The following is an 18,842-nucleotide window of genomic DNA, read 5'->3' as shown; positions in this document are numbered from 1 at the left end:
GTGACAGAGCCAGACTGCGTTTAGATCGCCACGTAGCGTCAACGATTGTGACTTTGGCTAGGCCGGCAGCCATTTTATTATTATTGCAAGGGAATTTATCCCTTAAATATTGCGCGTTTAAACTTTTTATGGCTTATATCGTTAATTTATTTTTTTTCGTTTCAGGTTACCGACATATTCGGAAAATAAGGTAATGAATAAAATAAGGGCTTCTTGGGTTAAATATGTTTAACTTGTAAAGTACACTGTGTATACCTTTATTTTCAGTTACAACCTTCCTTATATACTAATATAGTTGTAATTTTGCGGTATTTTTCTGCTTTAAAGGTACTTTACCTGTTAAGGGAAAGGATGTGGAAAACTACATTAGGGAATCTAATCAGTGGGTTCTGCAGGTGTTTACTAAATGATATTTTTGTTGATTCTGTTTTAGGGCTTTCCAAAATGGCAGAGATTTGGTAGTTCGGTTATTTTCAGCAACAAGACGACGATAGAACCATGTAGTTGTAGTCCAAAATTAATTATCCTTTAAGGGTGCTTTCAAGAAAAACGTCAAAATAATGTAAAATTGATAGTTTTAGTCGGTGAAATACTACACTTTCCGTTATCTAATAGATTTATTTAATTCAAGTTTCAATTAGAACATCTTATTATCTTGATTCTTATCAGACGGGATTTTTGAAAACTCACTAAATTATTTATGAATTTTTCTCTGATGCGCGTTTAGGAAAACCCGCATATAGCCCTGAATTAGTCGATCTTATTTGTAAAATTTGGCAAATTTTTAATACTGAAACTGGTATATTTGTAATACGTATATCCTGTACTACAATCTTCTCAGACTACATTTTTATTATACGGTTTTGAAAAAGAGTAAACGAGGCGAAATTTAAAAGTTAAAATTTTAAATTTAAAATTTAAAACTTAAAAAGCGAAAAAAAAAAACGAATTCAATTTTTTTCAGAAATTACCTAAAATTAAGTGACAATTTCTTTTTAAATCTACATCACATCGAAGTTATTTTCGTACATAATGAATCTGCAACGTTTACTAAAATTGTTGTTATGCCTTAGTGATTATAAGTTTCTATTATATATTTCTGGCAATTTTTTGAAAACGAGCCTTCACCGTCACAATTTAATTATTACCACTTCTGGACATTTTCTCATATTTTGTTAGACCAAGTAGAAAAAGTTTAAGTTAGATATTTGTAAACTACTCGCAAAGCCCTTTAATTTGATACCACATACGGTATGATTAAGCGCTCGGTTGCGATTTCACTATTTTTCACATGAAAGCCCTCTTAAAATGAAGTCTCTAACTAAAAAAATAAATCTTTGTTCAGATGAGACATTAGTTTAATTAATATTTAGACTATATAAATATATTTCATAAAAAAAATTAATAATGGTAAGAAAGCTACAATTATTATTTACACGTCTTTCCCACCATCTTTGGGAGGCGTGCTCGGAGCCGAAGCTAACACGTAGAGGCCCTTTTGACACTTAAATGAAATGTAAGGGGTACACTAATTATGATACTTTGAACAATTACAGTACCTACTTAGTGCCGGAATCTGGATACTTCTAAGTACAAACTAGCTACATATTTTCTGTCACCCAGTATACTCAGGACAGATAAACCTAAAATAGTTATTTGTTATACAAGGGGGCAAAGTTGTATTTTAACGCCGAGTGTGGAATTGAAAAACGAGCAAGTGAAAGGATCCTATAGGGTTCGAGAATAGAATCCTGAACTTGCGAGTTTTTTAACACACGAGAAGTAAAATACATCTGCACCCGAGTGTAACACAAAACTTTTCCCCTCACTATAGCGAGGAAACGGCAACGCAAAAAATGCGTTTATCACTGCTTCCAGCAGTTCCACAGGTGGTAAATCATCTTCATTACTAGATTCACCTACTTTTATCAATTTTAAACCAGTTAATTTGACTTTATTCAAGGTCAAATTACTTTACTCACTAGTGGATAAAATGCGTTTTTACTCGCTGGTATTAAAGGACAAAACACGTGTTTCCGAGCTAGTGAGAGGAAAACCATATATTATTACAAAACAGGTAAACCAATGTACAAAGCTTGCAGAAGACAACAAACAGTTAATAAAGCGGATCAAATGGAATCGCGTGGCTCAGAACAGCTGCATTGCGTCACGTCATGACACCTTTACAACGACGCAGAAACAGAAAGGCTTATGGGAAAAACTGGTTTACAGATTTTTAACCCCCGACGCAAAAACGACGGGGTGTTAATAAGTTTGACGTATCTTTCTGTCTGTCTGTTTGTCTGTCTGTGTGTGTGTGTCTGTCTGTGGCATCGTAGCTCCCGAACTGATGAAACGAACTCGATTTAAGGTGCATTGGGGTAATTTCGAAAGTCACATAAAAATCACCATTATTTCCATCATATCAAGATTCCCCTTTCGAAATTACCCGAGCATTTCTGTGATTCTAAATTACCCCACTGCGCCTTCGTTTTTTTTTTGTTTGAAAGCTGAGTTAGTCGGGAGTGTTCTTAGCCATGTTTCATGAAAATCGGTCGACTAATGTCAGGGGTTTTTTCAAAGTTTCAATAGAGGCTAGAGTAAGATCGGTTTCGAACTACGACCGATCGGAATACAATCTAAATCCGTGAAAATAAGAACTATTAGAACTATTTTTATGTTAATTTATGGTACGCACTAGACTCGAGCTCCATCATTTGATTTCTTTCCGTCATCCTTCGGATCTAGTGCGTAATTTACCTTACAAATGGTTCTACAGCTACTACGGTTCTTATTTTCAGAGATTCGGATCGGAGTCGGATCGGACATAAAGCGAACCCTGTAAGGGACCGGCCACACTTAAGAACGCATGTCCTGAGGTCCGGAACGGACGTCCGCGCCACGCCGCCTGAATGTAATTCAAAAAACGTCTCCTCAGTACATTTTGTATAGGAAGGACGTAAGACGCGCCCCAGGCGGCGTGGCGGTGGCGTGGCGTGCGCCGCGCCGCCTGGGGGCGTGTCTTACGTCCTTCCTATACAAAATGTACTGAGGAGACGTTTTTTGAATTACATTCAGGCGGCGTGGCGGAGACGTCCGTTGCGCGCCCCGAGACACGCGACGCTTAAGTGGGAACGCTGCCTAAGGGAAAGCTGGCGTATTGTCATATAAATAACAGTTTCCATGTCTGTTGAACGGACTATAGAACTAAGTGCTGTAGAATTGGAGCAATTTATTGTTGTCTGTGTGTATAGGCCGCCATTAAGTAATTTTGAAACTTTTGAAAATATTATGGAATCTGTGCTACTTAAAATATCATCTTCTAGTAAAAAAATACTTATATGCGACGACTTTAATGTAAATATCTTGGAAAATTCAACAATAAGTATCAGATTGTTGAATCTTTTCAAATCATGTAATCTCAATCATATTTTTATGGAGCCTACTAGAGTGACTGCCACTAGTGCCACCTGTATAGATAATATTTTCACTGATATTTTTCCTACTACTAAAAATGTAATTAGCAACTTAGAATCAGACCATTTAGGTCAATTGATAGTATTTGAGACATTAAGGAAAAATACTTTGAGAAAACAAATAACTTTTGTACCAGTAACCTCCGACCGCGTGGAACGAATGAAGCAAAGTTTGGTTCAGGCGCTACCTTCCCTGTCTTCCGATATGAGTCCTAATAGTATGTATAATTCATTCTTTCACACTTTTCTGCAACATTATAATGCAATATTTACTTCAAAATCGGTCGTAGTTAGTGGTGCATCAGTTTTTAGTGAGTGGGCTACTGCAGAGTTACATCAACGAAGACGTGCATTGTATGCCTTGTATGAAGAACGGCGGTTTAATACGAGTGATGAATTTAAAGAACATGTTAAGCAATATTCGAAGAAGTTCAAGATAGATTGTCATATCGCTAAGCGAAATTATCTTAGTAATAAAATAAAAACCGGCCAAGAGCGTGTCGGGCCACGCTCAGTGTAGGGTTCCGTAGTTTTCCGTATTTTTCTCAAAAACTACTGAACCTATCAAGTTCAAAATAATTTTCCTAGAAAGTCTTTATAAAGTTCTACTTTTGTGATTTTTTTCATATTTTTTAAACTTATGGTTCAAAAGTTAGAGGGGGGGGACGCACTTTTTTTTCCTTTAGGAGCGATTATTTCCGAAAATATGAATATTATCAAAAAACGATCGTAGTAAACCCTTATTCATTTTTAAATACCTATCCAACAATATATCACACGTTGGGGTTGGAATGAAAAAAAAAAATCAGCCCCCACTTTACATGTAGGGGGGGTACCCTAATAAAACATTTTTTTCCATTTTTTATTTTTGCACTTTGTTGGCGTGATTGATATACATATTGGTACCAAATTTCAGCTTTCTAGTGCTTACGGTTACTTAGATTATCCGCGGACGGACGGACGGACGGACGGACAGACAGACATGGCGAAACTATAAGGGTTCCTAGTTGACTACGGAACCCTAAAAAATAGCTCTGACATTATTAAAGCAACGTGGAAAGTAATTAATGTGGAAACTGGTCGCTCGAAACACGCAGTAAAAGATATTAAACTGAATATTGATAACAAAATTATAGATTCCAATTTCGAAGTAGCAACAGAGTTCGAAAAATTTTTCACCGAGATACCAGCATTCACAACTAAGGATTTAAATTCATCACCCTTATCTGCCGTCACATTATTAGAGGAAAACGTTCCTGAGTGTTGTAGAGACCTTTATTTTGAACATGTTTGTACCTCAGATATAGTAAAGGCATTTAAATCAATTAATGTCAAAAAAACTAGTGACCTCTGGGGGTCTCCGTCCATGCCGTAAAATCCTTAGTTGAGATTGTAGCGCCTGACTTAGCAGTTATATTCAACAACAGTGTTGACTGTGGCGAGTTTCCTGATCTAATGAAACATAGCAAAATAACTCCTTTATTTAAATCCGGCAGCCACTCTGACCCCACTAACTTTAGACCAATATCTGTGCTGCCAACTTTCAGTAAAATATTTGAAAAATTAGTTCTTTCTCAATTAGTACGACATTTTAACGTTAATAATTTAATGCATAATAAGCAATTTGGCTTCACACGGGGTCGCTCGACAACCGATGCTGGTGTTGAGCTAATTAAGCATATTTTCGATGCCTGGGAGGAGTCACAAGATGCTTTAGGTATCTTTTGTGATTTATCTAAGGCCTTCGACTGTGTTTGTCATGAAACATTGATCAGGAAACTACATTATTATAGAGTCAGAGGATCAGCACTAAATTTACTCAAGTCCTACTTAAATGGTAGAATACAAAGGGTAGATGTCAATGGACAGGGATCAACTGGGTCATTGGTCTCTATGGGTGTACCACAGGGATCAATATTGGGGCCTTTCCTGTTCCTTATCTACATAAATGACTTGCCATTCCTTGTAAAGACCCACCATGATATAGTATTGTTTGCAGACGACACCTCACTTATTTTCAAACTCAAACGACAGCAACAAGCTCACAGTGATGGTAAATAATGCTATCTCTAAAGTAGTGAACTGGTTCAATGTTAATAATTTATTATTAAATGAAAAAAAGACTAAATGTATTAAGTTTGTCACTAATAGTAACGTAAGGAATGAGCAAACAAGTGTCGTTGTGAAGGATGAGGAATTGGAACTGGTAGATAATACAGTTTTTCTTGGTTATAACCTTAGATTCTAAACTTCAGTGGGGTCCCCATATCGTTAACCTCTCGAATAGACTTAGTTCTGCAGCTTTTGCAGTGAGCAAGATCCGTCAGTTAACAGACGTGAAAACAGCTCGATTAGTTTATTTTAGTTACTTTCACAGCATTATGTCATATAGTATTTTACTTTGGGACAGTGCTTCAGAGATAAATACCATATTTATTCTGCAGAAGAGGGCTATTCGAGCAATATATAAAATGAACCATAGAGACTCGCTTAGAGATAAGTTTAAGGACATTAATATAATGACAGTGCATTGTCAGTATATTTATGAGAATATTATGTATGTACATAAAAACATTTGTAATTTTAAGAAAAACTGTGATGTACATAATATAAATACTAGAAATAAACATAAACTCGCGGTGCCCTTCACACGGCTCTGTAAAATTAAAAAATCATTCATGGGTAATTGTGTTCGATTTTATAATAAACTTCCGAATCATATTACTGACTTGTCAATTAATAAATTTAAGAATCATGTAAAGCGTGTACTCATTTCCAAAGCTTATTATACAACACAAGACTACATGAATGATAAAACAACGTGGGATTAATTGTTATTCGAAATGGTTTCTTATTTTTACGTTTTTTATTATTATTATTGTTGATGAAATTAATATTGTATTTTTTGGACATTGGATTTTTCCTAGAAATATTCTAGACATGTATTTTTATATATACATATACCTAATTATATATTTTTGTTTAACGATTATTTTTATATGAAATTGTATATTATAGACTCAATATTATTATGAACAATAATTACAACAATAAATTGCTCTGATAATTAGGTTAGATTAAGATCATAACATATATGTAATGAACTATTCATAAGAGCTTGTAACTAGGCCTACATGAATAAAGATATTTTGAATTGAATTGAATTGAATATACTTAACTAACTATGTCAGTTTCAAAGGATGGCACTGAAACATGTGTAGTTTCGTGTACCCACTCTGAGTAGACCTTTTGGGAATACATGCGCGAGTATGTATGTAATATGTGCCCACACTGAAAGGGTTAAAGCTAAACGCATCAGGCGGACTTAACGCCTTACTGCATTCTTTATCATTTTACTCAGTTATAATGGCAAAACATGTGGTTGCAACAAAAAATCTTTGGTTGGTTGAGAACAAAAAATCTAATACCTAAAAGTTTTTCTGTTGAAATCGGGGATCAATCCGATTGATTCAGATTTGCATGTTCGAGTGAGTTTTTAGATTGAAATGCACGAGTTAGGCTTACACTAGATTATTCAATCAATCGACGTTTGGGTGGGTCAGAAAGTCAAATTCAAACTTAGGTATTGCAAATTCATTTTTTTTATATGAAATAGGCAGCAAACGAGCAGAGCCGCTGCTGCAGATGGAACATCAGGGTAGTCATTTATGCGTTGCCAACCTTTGAGAACCCTAAAATACCTGCTTCTTGAATAACCCCATAGCGCAAGGGGAACACCTCAGAAGGTAGCTCATTCCACAACTTGCACGTTCTGGGCAAAAACGAGCGAGAGGCCCGTTTGTTCTTGGTTTGCCACGTGTCCAGAAAGTAAGGATGAACTTTGTTACTTTGGCGGTGATAAAAGCGTGACGGTGGCAGCATACGCGATATAATCCATTTTATTTCATTTGCAACTATTACATTTCACATGGCTACCACTGATAATTATGTAATTATTAGTGATAGATAACCTTTAGTCAAATTAGCTTCTTTTTAAGAACTGTCAAAACGAATTTGAACGATTTGCTAATAATGCAATTAATATGAAATCAACATGAGTGACGTCACGGTCACACTGAGAGAAAATACAACCAGTTTTCATGTTCGTTCAATAAGTTTTTTGGTTAAAAAAGCGCCTACGTGCTCTTTGGTTCAAACAACAAGCTACTTGTCATTTGAATCGGCAATATATTTGAATCAACAAGTCGATTTTATAAAAACAACCTGACACATATTGTTTTAAACATACGTTTGGCTGATTCAAACGGATAAACCGCAACAAGTCGAACTTGTTAAATTCACAATGCAAATTTCTCTCAGTGCATCTCAGTAACTTTTTATACTTCTATCCAAAATTAAATATAAATTAGGTTTTAAAATAACTACTGTCCATGTTTGTCTTATTAATTATCTGAAGCTTTATTTCGTCCATGGTTTAAAACGTTTTAAGGACATACAAGTTCCCTTTTAGTTCAGGGCTAAGCCAGATATCTAGGGCTTAGCCCTGATTTAGACGACGTGCGAAGTCGAATGCGATTTTAGTTACATTGCGGGCTTTTGAGGTTAGATACAATTTTGCACAGCCATCAAATACCGCAATGTAATAAAACTCATATACGAGTTCTCGTGCCGTCTAAATGGGCCCTTAGAAATGTAACTGCTTCAATCTATACAAGAGACCAATATGCATTAAACTGGTTAACGAACCGTGAGGCAGTAAATGTAATTTTATGCTCACGGGTCGTAAGTAAGATGTAAACCGGGCATTAGCGGGTCGTAAGTAGGGTTTTATGTCCGGTGCTGTAAGTAACCAAATCGTACTGTTTATGATTGACGCGGTTTGGTGAATCCCGTAAATTACATGAGTGTTGACGTTTTAAAATACGTCACGGAAAATGAAATTGTATTGAGAAAGTAAGCGCTTTCAAAGGGTTTCTAACTACCCAAAAGGCGTTTTATAAACCGTCAAGAACTCATGATTGAGGCTCTACAACTCATAGCAAAATTATACATATTTTTTATACTACGTCGGTGACAAACAAGCATACGGTCCGCCTGATGGAAAACGGTCACCGTAACCTATGAACGCCTGCAACCTGCAACTCAAGGAGTGTCACATGCGCGTTGCCAACCCATTAGAAGCTTGTACACTCCCTTTTGCTGTGTTAAGTATAAGTACACAGCAAAAATGAGTGTACAAGTTCCAAGGAGGGTTTGGGTTGCTGACGTCTTAAAGGACAATAGACGGAACAAATTAGTTCCGTAGGTCCTTCCGTCACCAACACATCGCACTCTCGTTGAGCTCTGGCAGCCTTATTGATTTATCTTGCGGGCTTACAGGTGATCCCGAACAAGTCGATTTTATAAAAACAACCTGACACATATTGTTTTAAACATACGTTTGGCTGATTCAAACGGATAAACCGCAACAAGTCGAACTTGTTAAATTCACAATGCAAATTTCTCTCAGTGCAGAACACATGAAACTACTAAAGCTTCAGTGCCACTCTTGGCAAATAAGGGGTTGAAAGAAAACGAAAACTGTGACATTGCAGTGACAGGTTGCCAGCCTCTCACCTACGCCACAATTTAACCCATATCCCATAGTCGCCTTCTACGACACCCACGGGAAGAAAGGGGGTGGTGAAATTCTTAACCGGTCACCACACAGGTCTATTTTATTATACAATTATTATAAATACTAGATTAGAAACATTAAATTACAATTTTTTTTTTTTTTTTTTTTTAGATAACCCGTTTATGTGTCCCACTGCTGGGCAAAGGCCTCTCCCCGTGATTTCCACAGCTCCCGTTGGTGTGCTATTTCTGGCCAATTAGTCATGAAGGTGTCAAAGTCGTCCCGCCATCTCCGTCTGGGCCTTCCACGTCCGCGCTTAATTTGAGGCATCCACTTGGTGGCTATGCTGGCCCACCTATCCGGGTGCATGCGACAAACGTGGCCTGCCCAGTCCCACTTTAGTCTGGCGGTTTTCTCCCCCACATCAGCTATTCGTGTTTTGGAGCGCAGTGTAGTGTTTCGGATGCGATCCATCCTAGTAACACCTAAAATACATAAATTACAATTACAATACATAAATTACAATTATAAAAAAAAATAAAAAAATAAAAATCATTTATTCATGTACCAAAAATAGCAGTTATAAACAGGCCATAAACTATATTAACACAAAATAGGCTTCACCATGTCCGTGCCTGAACTAGGGATATCCTGTATCTCAGGCAGAAAAAATAACTTACAAACTAAAACAGGGAAATTATTTGATAATATCATGTGCATTGCATAGGTATTCAACTAAAAAATAAATAAATTACATTTCAGATTTATAAATAGAGTAGGTTACCTACTTAAAACTATCATAATTATAAAGTACAGCAAAAAAAGATGGTAAGCCATATGTAATACTTATTGCTTATTAGCATTTTGATGAGTCAACAGTTGTACTTTATCGCATCAGCGTAAGGATACATAGGTAGGTGTATTTATTTGTAAACATTAAGTAGCTCTGTCTAGGTTATTTCTAGTTATTTTAAAACTGTTAATAAGTTTTCCGTGTCTTCATAAGACATTAGTTCTAGAGCTTTCCTTGTAACTTTTTTACATTCTGCGTAGCATAGATGATATATGTGATAATCTGCGTTTAACTTATTGTACAGCCGCGGTCCTAGACATATGTAGAACCGCTGTGAAAAGGCATGCTTTTGGTCAGTCAGCCGGTTGCAAACCAAATCTTTCCGTCTCTTGTTAGTAATGTCTGAGTTGTAAGGAAGTGCTTTATGTTGTTTTAGAACAGTGCTTAACACGAATAGCTGTCTTACAGATAATACTTTACAGGACTTATATGATTAAATTTAGTTACAAACTTACTCACCGGCAGGAATACAACACTATGAGTAGGGTCTAGTGCTGTTTGGCTTTGGTCTTTTGTAAGGCGGAGGTATTTCCCAAGATGGGCTCTGCTCTAGATTCGAGCGAGATGATATCCGCTGTGGTGTGCTGTGAAGCTTGGGTTGAATAAGTCTTAATTCATTAAATAAATGTCATATACAAAGAAAAAGTGACCAAGGCCTCCAGTGTTCCGAGCTGGAATCGAACCAGTGTACTCCGCTAACCGGGCGAATGCCTGAAAACCACTCAGCCATCGGTGCACGAAAGCAAGGGTCGAAATTTCCAAATATATGACATTCCCGAAGGCTCGTGGCGCCCTCTGCCATCCCTGAGGTAGAGCCTTCGGGAATGTCATATACTTGGAAATTTCGACCCTTGCTTTCGTGCACCGATGGCCGAGTGGTTTTCAGGCATTCGCCCGGTTAGCGGAGTACGCTGGTTCAATTCCAGCTCGGAACACTGGAGGCCTTGGTCACTTTTTCTTTGTATATGACATTTATTTAATGTTTATAACATAATAGTAGTGTTACTACTTAAAAAATACAAGTTAAAATATTTTCTATGAAAATAATTTAATTTCTTAATTCCTACGCGCCGAAACAAAATGATATTTTCTTTAACACTTTCGCTACCAAGAACCCGACTGTCGGGCACACCGCTCGTAGAAGCGTAGCCGATTACATGGGGAAACCCGTATGTAGCGAAAATGTCGTAGCGCCGCGTAGAGCCCGGTTTCGAAAGTGTTTTAATACATCCATACTAATATTATAAATGGGAAAGTGTGTGTCTGTTTGTTTGTCCGTCTTTCACGGCAAAACGGAGCGACAAATTGACGTGATTTTTTAAGTGGAGATAGTTGAAAGGATGGAGAGTGACATAGGCTATTGTTTGTCTCTTTCTAACGCGAGCGAAGCCGCGGGCAAACGCTAGTAGGAAATAAAAGAAGCTCTTTTATATTACACAAATCGTGTAAACTCAACTCAATGAGAATTAGAAAATAAAATGTCAGCATAGTAAAGGTTGGCAAGAAACGTGCTGAGAAAAGGGGAGGCCTGGGTTAAATGGGCCGGAAGGGCAAAGCGAAAACCACTGAATATACTAATGTAACAGGAAATGTGAGGTTTGGTGTGGGGCTGTTTTTCGTTGTCGATTTGGGTGCATAAAATATTATAAGGTATTTGGGTATCTACCTAGACTACGATCACATACGCTTCTTACTACATATACCGTATTTTTTTTGTTTTCCGTTAAATTTGACACGTTGTTAGGTTAATTATCAGGAACGAACCTGTATATCCCTCTTAAATTAATTCGCAAAAAAAATGTCATCGTTTTCATACATAATAAATGAATTTATCAGTGTGATCCCTTAAGTTAACATTCAAGTTAGTGTCAAGTAATTGACGGCACATGTCATAACACCCCGTCGTTTTTGCGTCGGGGGTTAAAAACAAATAACATTAGGAAGTGGTAAAGGCTAAGTAATTATTTCTATTTTTTTAATAACTCGGCAAAGACGCTAGTTTCTTAGACAAATTAACTGCATTTGATTTTAAAAAATCTTCCCTTAAAGTTAACGGAATTCAATAAAAACATGGTGTATATACAACCCGTAAAATATTTATTCAAGATATCTCTATGAACACTGTAAATTGAAATGAAACAGTTGTTTTTAATTTACTAAGTTCAATATTTCATGTAATAATTGTTAAACTAAGAACCTAATTAAAAAGAATACCCTAATTTTAAAAATCCTTGAGAGAGATATTCAAAATACTAAAATTCAACAATGTCGATTTAAAAGGTTTTCATTGTAATTGTTGAACAAAGGAAAAATGCACATTTTGACTCAAATTTCTAACTCCAGGTGGGTTACCATGACGATATCCATACTAATATTATAAAAGGGAAAGTGTGTGTGTCTGTTTGTTTGTCCGTCTTTCACGGCAAAAAGAAGCAAGGAAATGACGTGATTTTTTAAGGGGAGGTAGTTGAAGGGACGAAGAATGACATAGGCTACTTTTAAGCTTGTATGGAGCATTTTACGGTTAAGCCTTAAATTATCTATGTGCTCCCTCAAACTAGCCCTTTTCCAGACAGAAAAATTAGACTATATAAAGTAAACTAAGAAAACTCAACCAAAGAGAAACTGCAAACAGAAAGTTACAAAATATTTATTTAAACTAACACGATCTTCACTCATATTATTAAATTAAAACGGGACTTAATCGCGTAAAACTTACGTTTTATATTAACCCGACGTTTCGGACATGACATTACGTCCGTGGTCACGGGTAGACTGGCTGGGAGTTGTATCAACATCTTCTAGCTGTACGAGTTTTTCGAACTACCCGCACTTGATTGTCATCAGTCACTTTTACGCTAGGGTTGCCACTCTGCCTACATACAACACTCACGACATCCGATGGTATGGGACGGGAAGTTTTCTCACGTTTACACTTGCTAATCACTGGATTCCACGAAGATGAAATCCCTTGCCCTTCATTTTGATTGAAATTACGATGTTTCCTGATTTCAATCGCTTCACGTACTCTCCTGCTATAGTAAAGACGTTCAGTTGAAAGGACTTTGGGATTATGCAGTTCAATCCAGTGGTTCGGTCCTGACTCTAGCAAATGCTCGGCAACCGCAGACTTATTTATTTGTCGTTTTTTGACCGCCGCGCTGCCATGTCACGCCTATCTCATGTAACTCGAAAAACATAGTTTTGAGTAAAATCAGTTTAAAGTTTTTTTTGGTAATTCGATCTGCATTCAATACTGGTGTGGAAATATAAAGAAAAAACTACACAGTTACATTGTAGTAAGTGTAATGCTGATGTAGATGCACAAAAAAAAACATATTTTTTGGATATATTTATAATTATAGGCTATATAGTAGTTAGGCACGACAGGCTCCCCATACAAAGTCTGTTTTGCGACGTCTTGTAACTCAAGTTACAGTAGTTGGGCACGACACGTTAACTAAAATATTTTTCTCAGTTGGCTTAGATACAAGTTTATTGTTGTAGTAATATTGTAATTCAATCAATTAATAATTATACATCGTGTTTTTTTCGTTTCCCGTTAAATTCAACACATAGTTAGGCCCATTAACAGAAAACACGCAGTATATAAAAAATACATTCTTTTTCGTTTTCATACATAATAAATTAATTAATTCGTGTTAATTGTCTGACGGCACATGTCAAAACAAATAACATGAGAAAGTGGTAAATGTTGAACCACCCGTGTTCAGTAATTTAATTATTTTTTGTGAATAAGAGTTAACACAGCAGTTTCTTAAAAAAATGTATTTGACCTAATAAACAAACCTTCCCTTAAAGTTGTCGGAATTCAATAAAAGCACGTTGTATATAGTATTTGAATGTTTGATCAGATAACTATATACTAATATAGGTATGTAATCTAGATCACATCTAGATCTAGCCTTAATATGATGTTAAATTTATATTTATTACGTTCTTATAAATTACGGCATAAACTTAACAAAGGATTGTACTACTGACCTAAATTGTAGATAAACAATGCACATTTTTTGTTAGCAGGTTGACCCAAATCTTTTGTTATCTATCCGTACTATTGTTTAGCGAAATATGGGTCAGTGACCTCCTTATTACTACTGGCCTAGTAACCCACATTCAACAATACAATGAAATGGATAGATAATAAAGAAAGGAGCAGACTCGTAAGCTGTTGCGTTATCTGTTAAACAAAAGCCTTCTATTATTCACGTGGCTAAGTCCCTTTTAAACGGCACGCGCTAAAGTCTCAGTGTAGTTAAAAAACAACTACCGTATAGCAATAAGGTTCAAATTTATGGAGCAGTTCGCAGTATGCAGGTAACTTTTTTCGAAGATGATGACAAAACGTGTTATCTCCGAAATGACTTTTTATGGATTTGAACCTTATTACTATCATGATAGTTGCTTTTTAACCCCCGACGCAAAAATGAATGTATGTATATCTGTCTGTCTGTCTGTCTGTCTGTCTGTCTGTCTGTCTGTTTGTCTGTGTGTGTGTCTGTCTGTGGCATCGTAGCGCTCGAACGGATGAACCGATTTTGATTTAGTTTTTTTTTTGTCTGAAAGCTGAGTTAGTCGGGAGTGTTCTTAGCCATGTTTCATGAAAATCGGTCCACTAGGTCGCGGTCGGGGGTTTTTCAAAATTTTAATTTTGTGGTTAGGTTATTAACTACACTGAGACTAAAACCGCGTGCCGTTTACGGTAGCTAGCTTCTTATCATGTCGATATTATATTTGTCAATATTTAATTTTTTCAATCACTTTATTTTGCCACAAAAACTTCTACGTCTGCCTATAAAGGCAGAGTCTTCTATGACTGCCTATAATATAAGACTAAGTCTGTCGTGCCTAAGTACTGTAACTCAGTTCCAAATTGCTCGATGCGTAAAAGGCGTGTCGTGGCTATCTACTGTAACTGTTAGTTACGGGAGATAGCCACAGCTCACTAGGGCAAAAACGGAGTTACACGAGTTTAGTGACAAGCTCGTATGAGGAATTGGTAAGAGATTTATGATTTTTTTTTCACTTGGTAGGTAAAGACTTTCATAAAAACACGAATTAAACTTGTTACGCGTATATCATGTAACTCAAGTTACATGACATAGGTATGACACGGCAGCGCGATATGTTCTTTGACCCTTTCCGCTATGGTGCGTTTGGTTTCTCCAATATAAGAACTACCACAGCTACAGTCAATCTTATAAACGCCTGGCGTCTGATATGGAATAACATCCTTTGCTGACCTTAGTTGCCCCGCCACCCTCGACAACGGCATGTACACAGTCTGTATCAAATACTTCTTTAGTATGGTACCAACCTTGTCTGTAACACCCTTGACATAGGGCATAAATGCCGGTCGTCTTGCAACATTCGGATGCTTCTTCGCAGGCTTTCGTCTCGGTTGCCGACAATCCACCCTGTACCCATTCTTCCTAAGAACCTCCTGAATGTGTGACATCTCACTCTCTAAAAATTCAGGGTCACAAAGGTCATGTGCTCTGTTCTTTAGGGAATTAACGACGGACAGTAGGTGACGAGGGTGGTGGTGAGACTGAGCATTGAGGTATCTATCTGTGTGAGTAGGCTTCCTGTAGACAGTGTGCGCCAAGGATCCATCCATCCGACCTATCACTTTTATGTCCAGAAAAGGCAAACTTCGATCTGATTCCAATTCATACGTAAATTTCACATTCTGATGAATGGAATTGAGATACTGGAGTAATTGCTCAACTTCTTGCTTGCCACCCTTCACGATACAAAAGACATCATCGACATACCGCTTCCATAACTTCACTGCCCATGGTTGCAGGTCTATGTTTGCCTCAAAATGCTCCATCCAGATATTTGCTAAAACCGGCGCCACCGGGCTGCCCATAGCAACTCCGTCAATCTGGAGATAATGCTTTTGTCGATTTGCTAGAGTCAGGACCGAACCACTGGATTGAACTGCATAATCCCAAAGTCCTTTCAACTGAACGTCTTTACTATAGCAGGAGAGTACGTGAAGCGATTGAAATCAGGAAACATCGTAATTTCAATCAAAATGAAGGGCAAGGGATTTCATCTTCGTGGAATCCAGTGATTAGCAAGTGTAAACGTGAGAAAACTTCCCGTCCCATACCATCGGATGTCGTGAGTGTTGTATGTAGGCAGAGTGGCAACCCTAGCGTAAAAGTGACTGATGACAATCAAGTGCGGGTAGTTCGAAAAACTCGTACAGCTAGAAGATGTTGATACAACTCCCAGCCAGTCTACCCGTGACCACGGACGTAATGTCATGTCCGAAACGTCGGGTTAATATAAAACGTAAGTTTTACGCGATTAAGTCCCGTTTTAATTTAATAAGTAGAAAGTTACAAAGTTAACGCTCCTAAAAGGTTTTCGTAAAAGATTTTTATTTCCCCACTGCTACTTCACGATTCCTAACTTTTGCAAAAACAGCGCCCCCACACATTGATTCTTTTTAGTCTAATTTATTCAGATTTTATACCGTTGCCTTCCCCGATAGTAAAGACACGAATATTTTAAAGATGATCAATTTGCGAGACGACTAAAAAAACTAATTAGTCCGTCAGATTATCAAAGAATTTTAGACACGTATATTTCTTTTTTCTCGTGAGGAAACCGGACTAATTCCAATAAAGCCTAGTTACCCCTCGGGTTGGAAGGTCAGATGGCAGTCGCTTTCGTAAAAACTAGTGCCTACGCCAAATCTTGGGATTAGTTGCCAAAGCGGACCCCAGGCTCCCATGAGCCGTGGAAAATGCCGGGATAACGCGAGGAGGATGATGATGATTTCTTTTTTCTCGTGAACGAAAAATGACGACGGTACAGTGCGTTGAAGTTTCGCGTGACGTCACGCCTAGGTACAATATTTACTTAGAAGTGACGTCACCAGCCCCCACTCCAGAACTTTGATGCCCTATATATTTGTATTTTTTCATTAATTAGAGAAAGCGAAAAGTATGTGTTCAATATTTTTGGACGATCTAACCGCGACGGACTAAACAGAACGCCATTTTTTATGTAGTCGTCATCCCAATTGCAGAAGTATGTATGTATATTGGCTCATTCGAATATATAGACGTTAAATTTTCGTAAGACATATTTCAATTTACGGACAGATGTATAATTAATATTGTCTTCGGTAGATGTATAATTATTAATTATACTCACGTAAATACATCGCGCTCGGCGACATGTTTCGAGTCATTTGGAGACCCCTCATCTGGAATGAGTGTTCGCGGCGGGATACCCAGGATCGAATCTATGAATTCCCTCAATAAAAGCTTTTATAGCAGCCATTTACTGATCCAGAAAGTGATAAAACTATTCTAAAATGTTTATATTTTATGATGCTTTATATAATATAGATGTTATTAATATACTATTGAAATGGACATCACATTAATTACATCAGTCAATAGTCTTTATTTTTAACAAGTCTCTCCCACCCAGTGAAAAAGTTTCAAAAAGTGAGCTGCAAAAGTTAACATTCCATTTTATAAAATGTTGGTAGAAATTTTAGTAAAAATCTCTCTGGAAAGAGTAATATTTGTGATAAATTAATTGGTACCGTCAAAGTCCTTTGCAGGCTTTTCGGCGAAGATTCTTACACTTTTCTGGAAATATTTTAAGTCAACATCGAAATATATTTCAGTTAATATTTTTACAGAACTGAATTTGTCGTGAAAGAGATTTTGAATTGGTTATTCAGTAAAGTATAAACATTTTTTTAAATTTACATTTATTTTAATATCCGAATTTTATGTTTTACTTTGAAGCGATTGAAAAATAAATATCTTTTTTACGTAGTTACTACGAGTAGCATAGCAAAGCATAAATATTTACACGATTTAATTTCTATATACCTTGCATGTAATTATACACGATGACGGTATGTAAAGTATGATTAACAGTTTCATATTCATGCTACAAATAAATAACATACATAATATTATAATAACCTGCTTTAAAATAGTACATTACGATACAAGTGCGTAAAAAAGGAAGTTCGAAACGAGTGGCGATAAATTAAAACACGATCGAAGGGAGTGTTTTAAATCGACACGAGTTACGAATTTCCTTTTCGCACGTGTATCGTACGACGGTTTTCGATACTGATGGCCATCCGAAGTTTCGACCTGGCATATAATGAACCACTTCTCGCACTAGTGCGTAAAAAAAACACCATCTGTACTAAAAAAAAATTGATATTTGATAAATACTATTTTTACAATAAATTTTACATTTAAAATATTTCCACGAAGTTGACTTTAAACAACCGTTAAAATGTATGCATTGAAACTTAAGGCCAGTAAAGTTGCATCAAACACATTTGACAGACACATCATCGTCACTCAGTAGATTTCTATGGAACTTCTATTACAATAAAATTTAACGAACGCTTTAACGGTTAGACGGTTTGGTGCAACCGGCCCTCAGTGTTGAAACTTATAAAACCAGTTTTTATATACGCAACTAGGTGTTATAAGCCTTTTTTTCCATTCATTAGTTATTAAATCATGTTAGCTCCTAACTATGGCTGCATTCGGAAACGAATGTATAATACTAAGTAATTTATAGCGCATTTTTTTGTGTGGTTATCATAACATACTAATCCAATTTGAATAAAAATAAATTAATAAATAAATATTTTGGACACCTTACACAGATCAACTTAGCCCCAAACTAAGCAAAGCTTGTACTATGTGTGCTAAGCGACGATATACATACTTACATAGATAAATACGTACATACTTACATAGATAAATATATACATAAAAAACACCCATGAATCAGGAACGAATATCTGTGCTCATCAGTCTCATCACACAAATAAATGCCCTTACCGGGATTCGAACCCAGGACCCGCGGCTCAGCCAGCGGGCAGGGTCACTACCGACTGAGCCAG

General features: G+C 36.7%; 2 protein-coding genes across 4 annotated transcripts in view; one reads left to right on the top strand and one right to left on the bottom strand.

Annotated features, from left to right (window-relative positions):
- Nucleotides 1-15,803, bottom strand: part of LOC125238230 — a 141,194-nt gene extending 125,391 nt beyond the window's left edge. The window contains exon 1 of the mRNA XM_048145504.1: nucleotides 15,246-15,803. Within this exon, the coding sequence (XP_048001461.1) occupies nucleotides 15,246-15,803 (558 nt within the window). The remainder of the gene's footprint in view (nucleotides 1-15,245) is intronic.
- Nucleotides 1-18,842, top strand: part of LOC125238385 (octopamine receptor beta-2R-like) — a 364,864-nt gene that overhangs the window by 243,335 nt on the left and 102,687 nt on the right. The window lies entirely within an intron of this gene.

Source organism: Leguminivora glycinivorella, chromosome 23 (assembly GCF_023078275.1).
Source record: "Leguminivora glycinivorella isolate SPB_JAAS2020 chromosome 23, LegGlyc_1.1, whole genome shotgun sequence".
NCBI classification, from domain to species: domain Eukaryota; kingdom Metazoa; phylum Arthropoda; class Insecta; order Lepidoptera; family Tortricidae; genus Leguminivora; species Leguminivora glycinivorella.
Note: the sequence above shows the minus strand (reverse complement) of the source record. Positions and strands in the feature narration are given on the sequence as shown.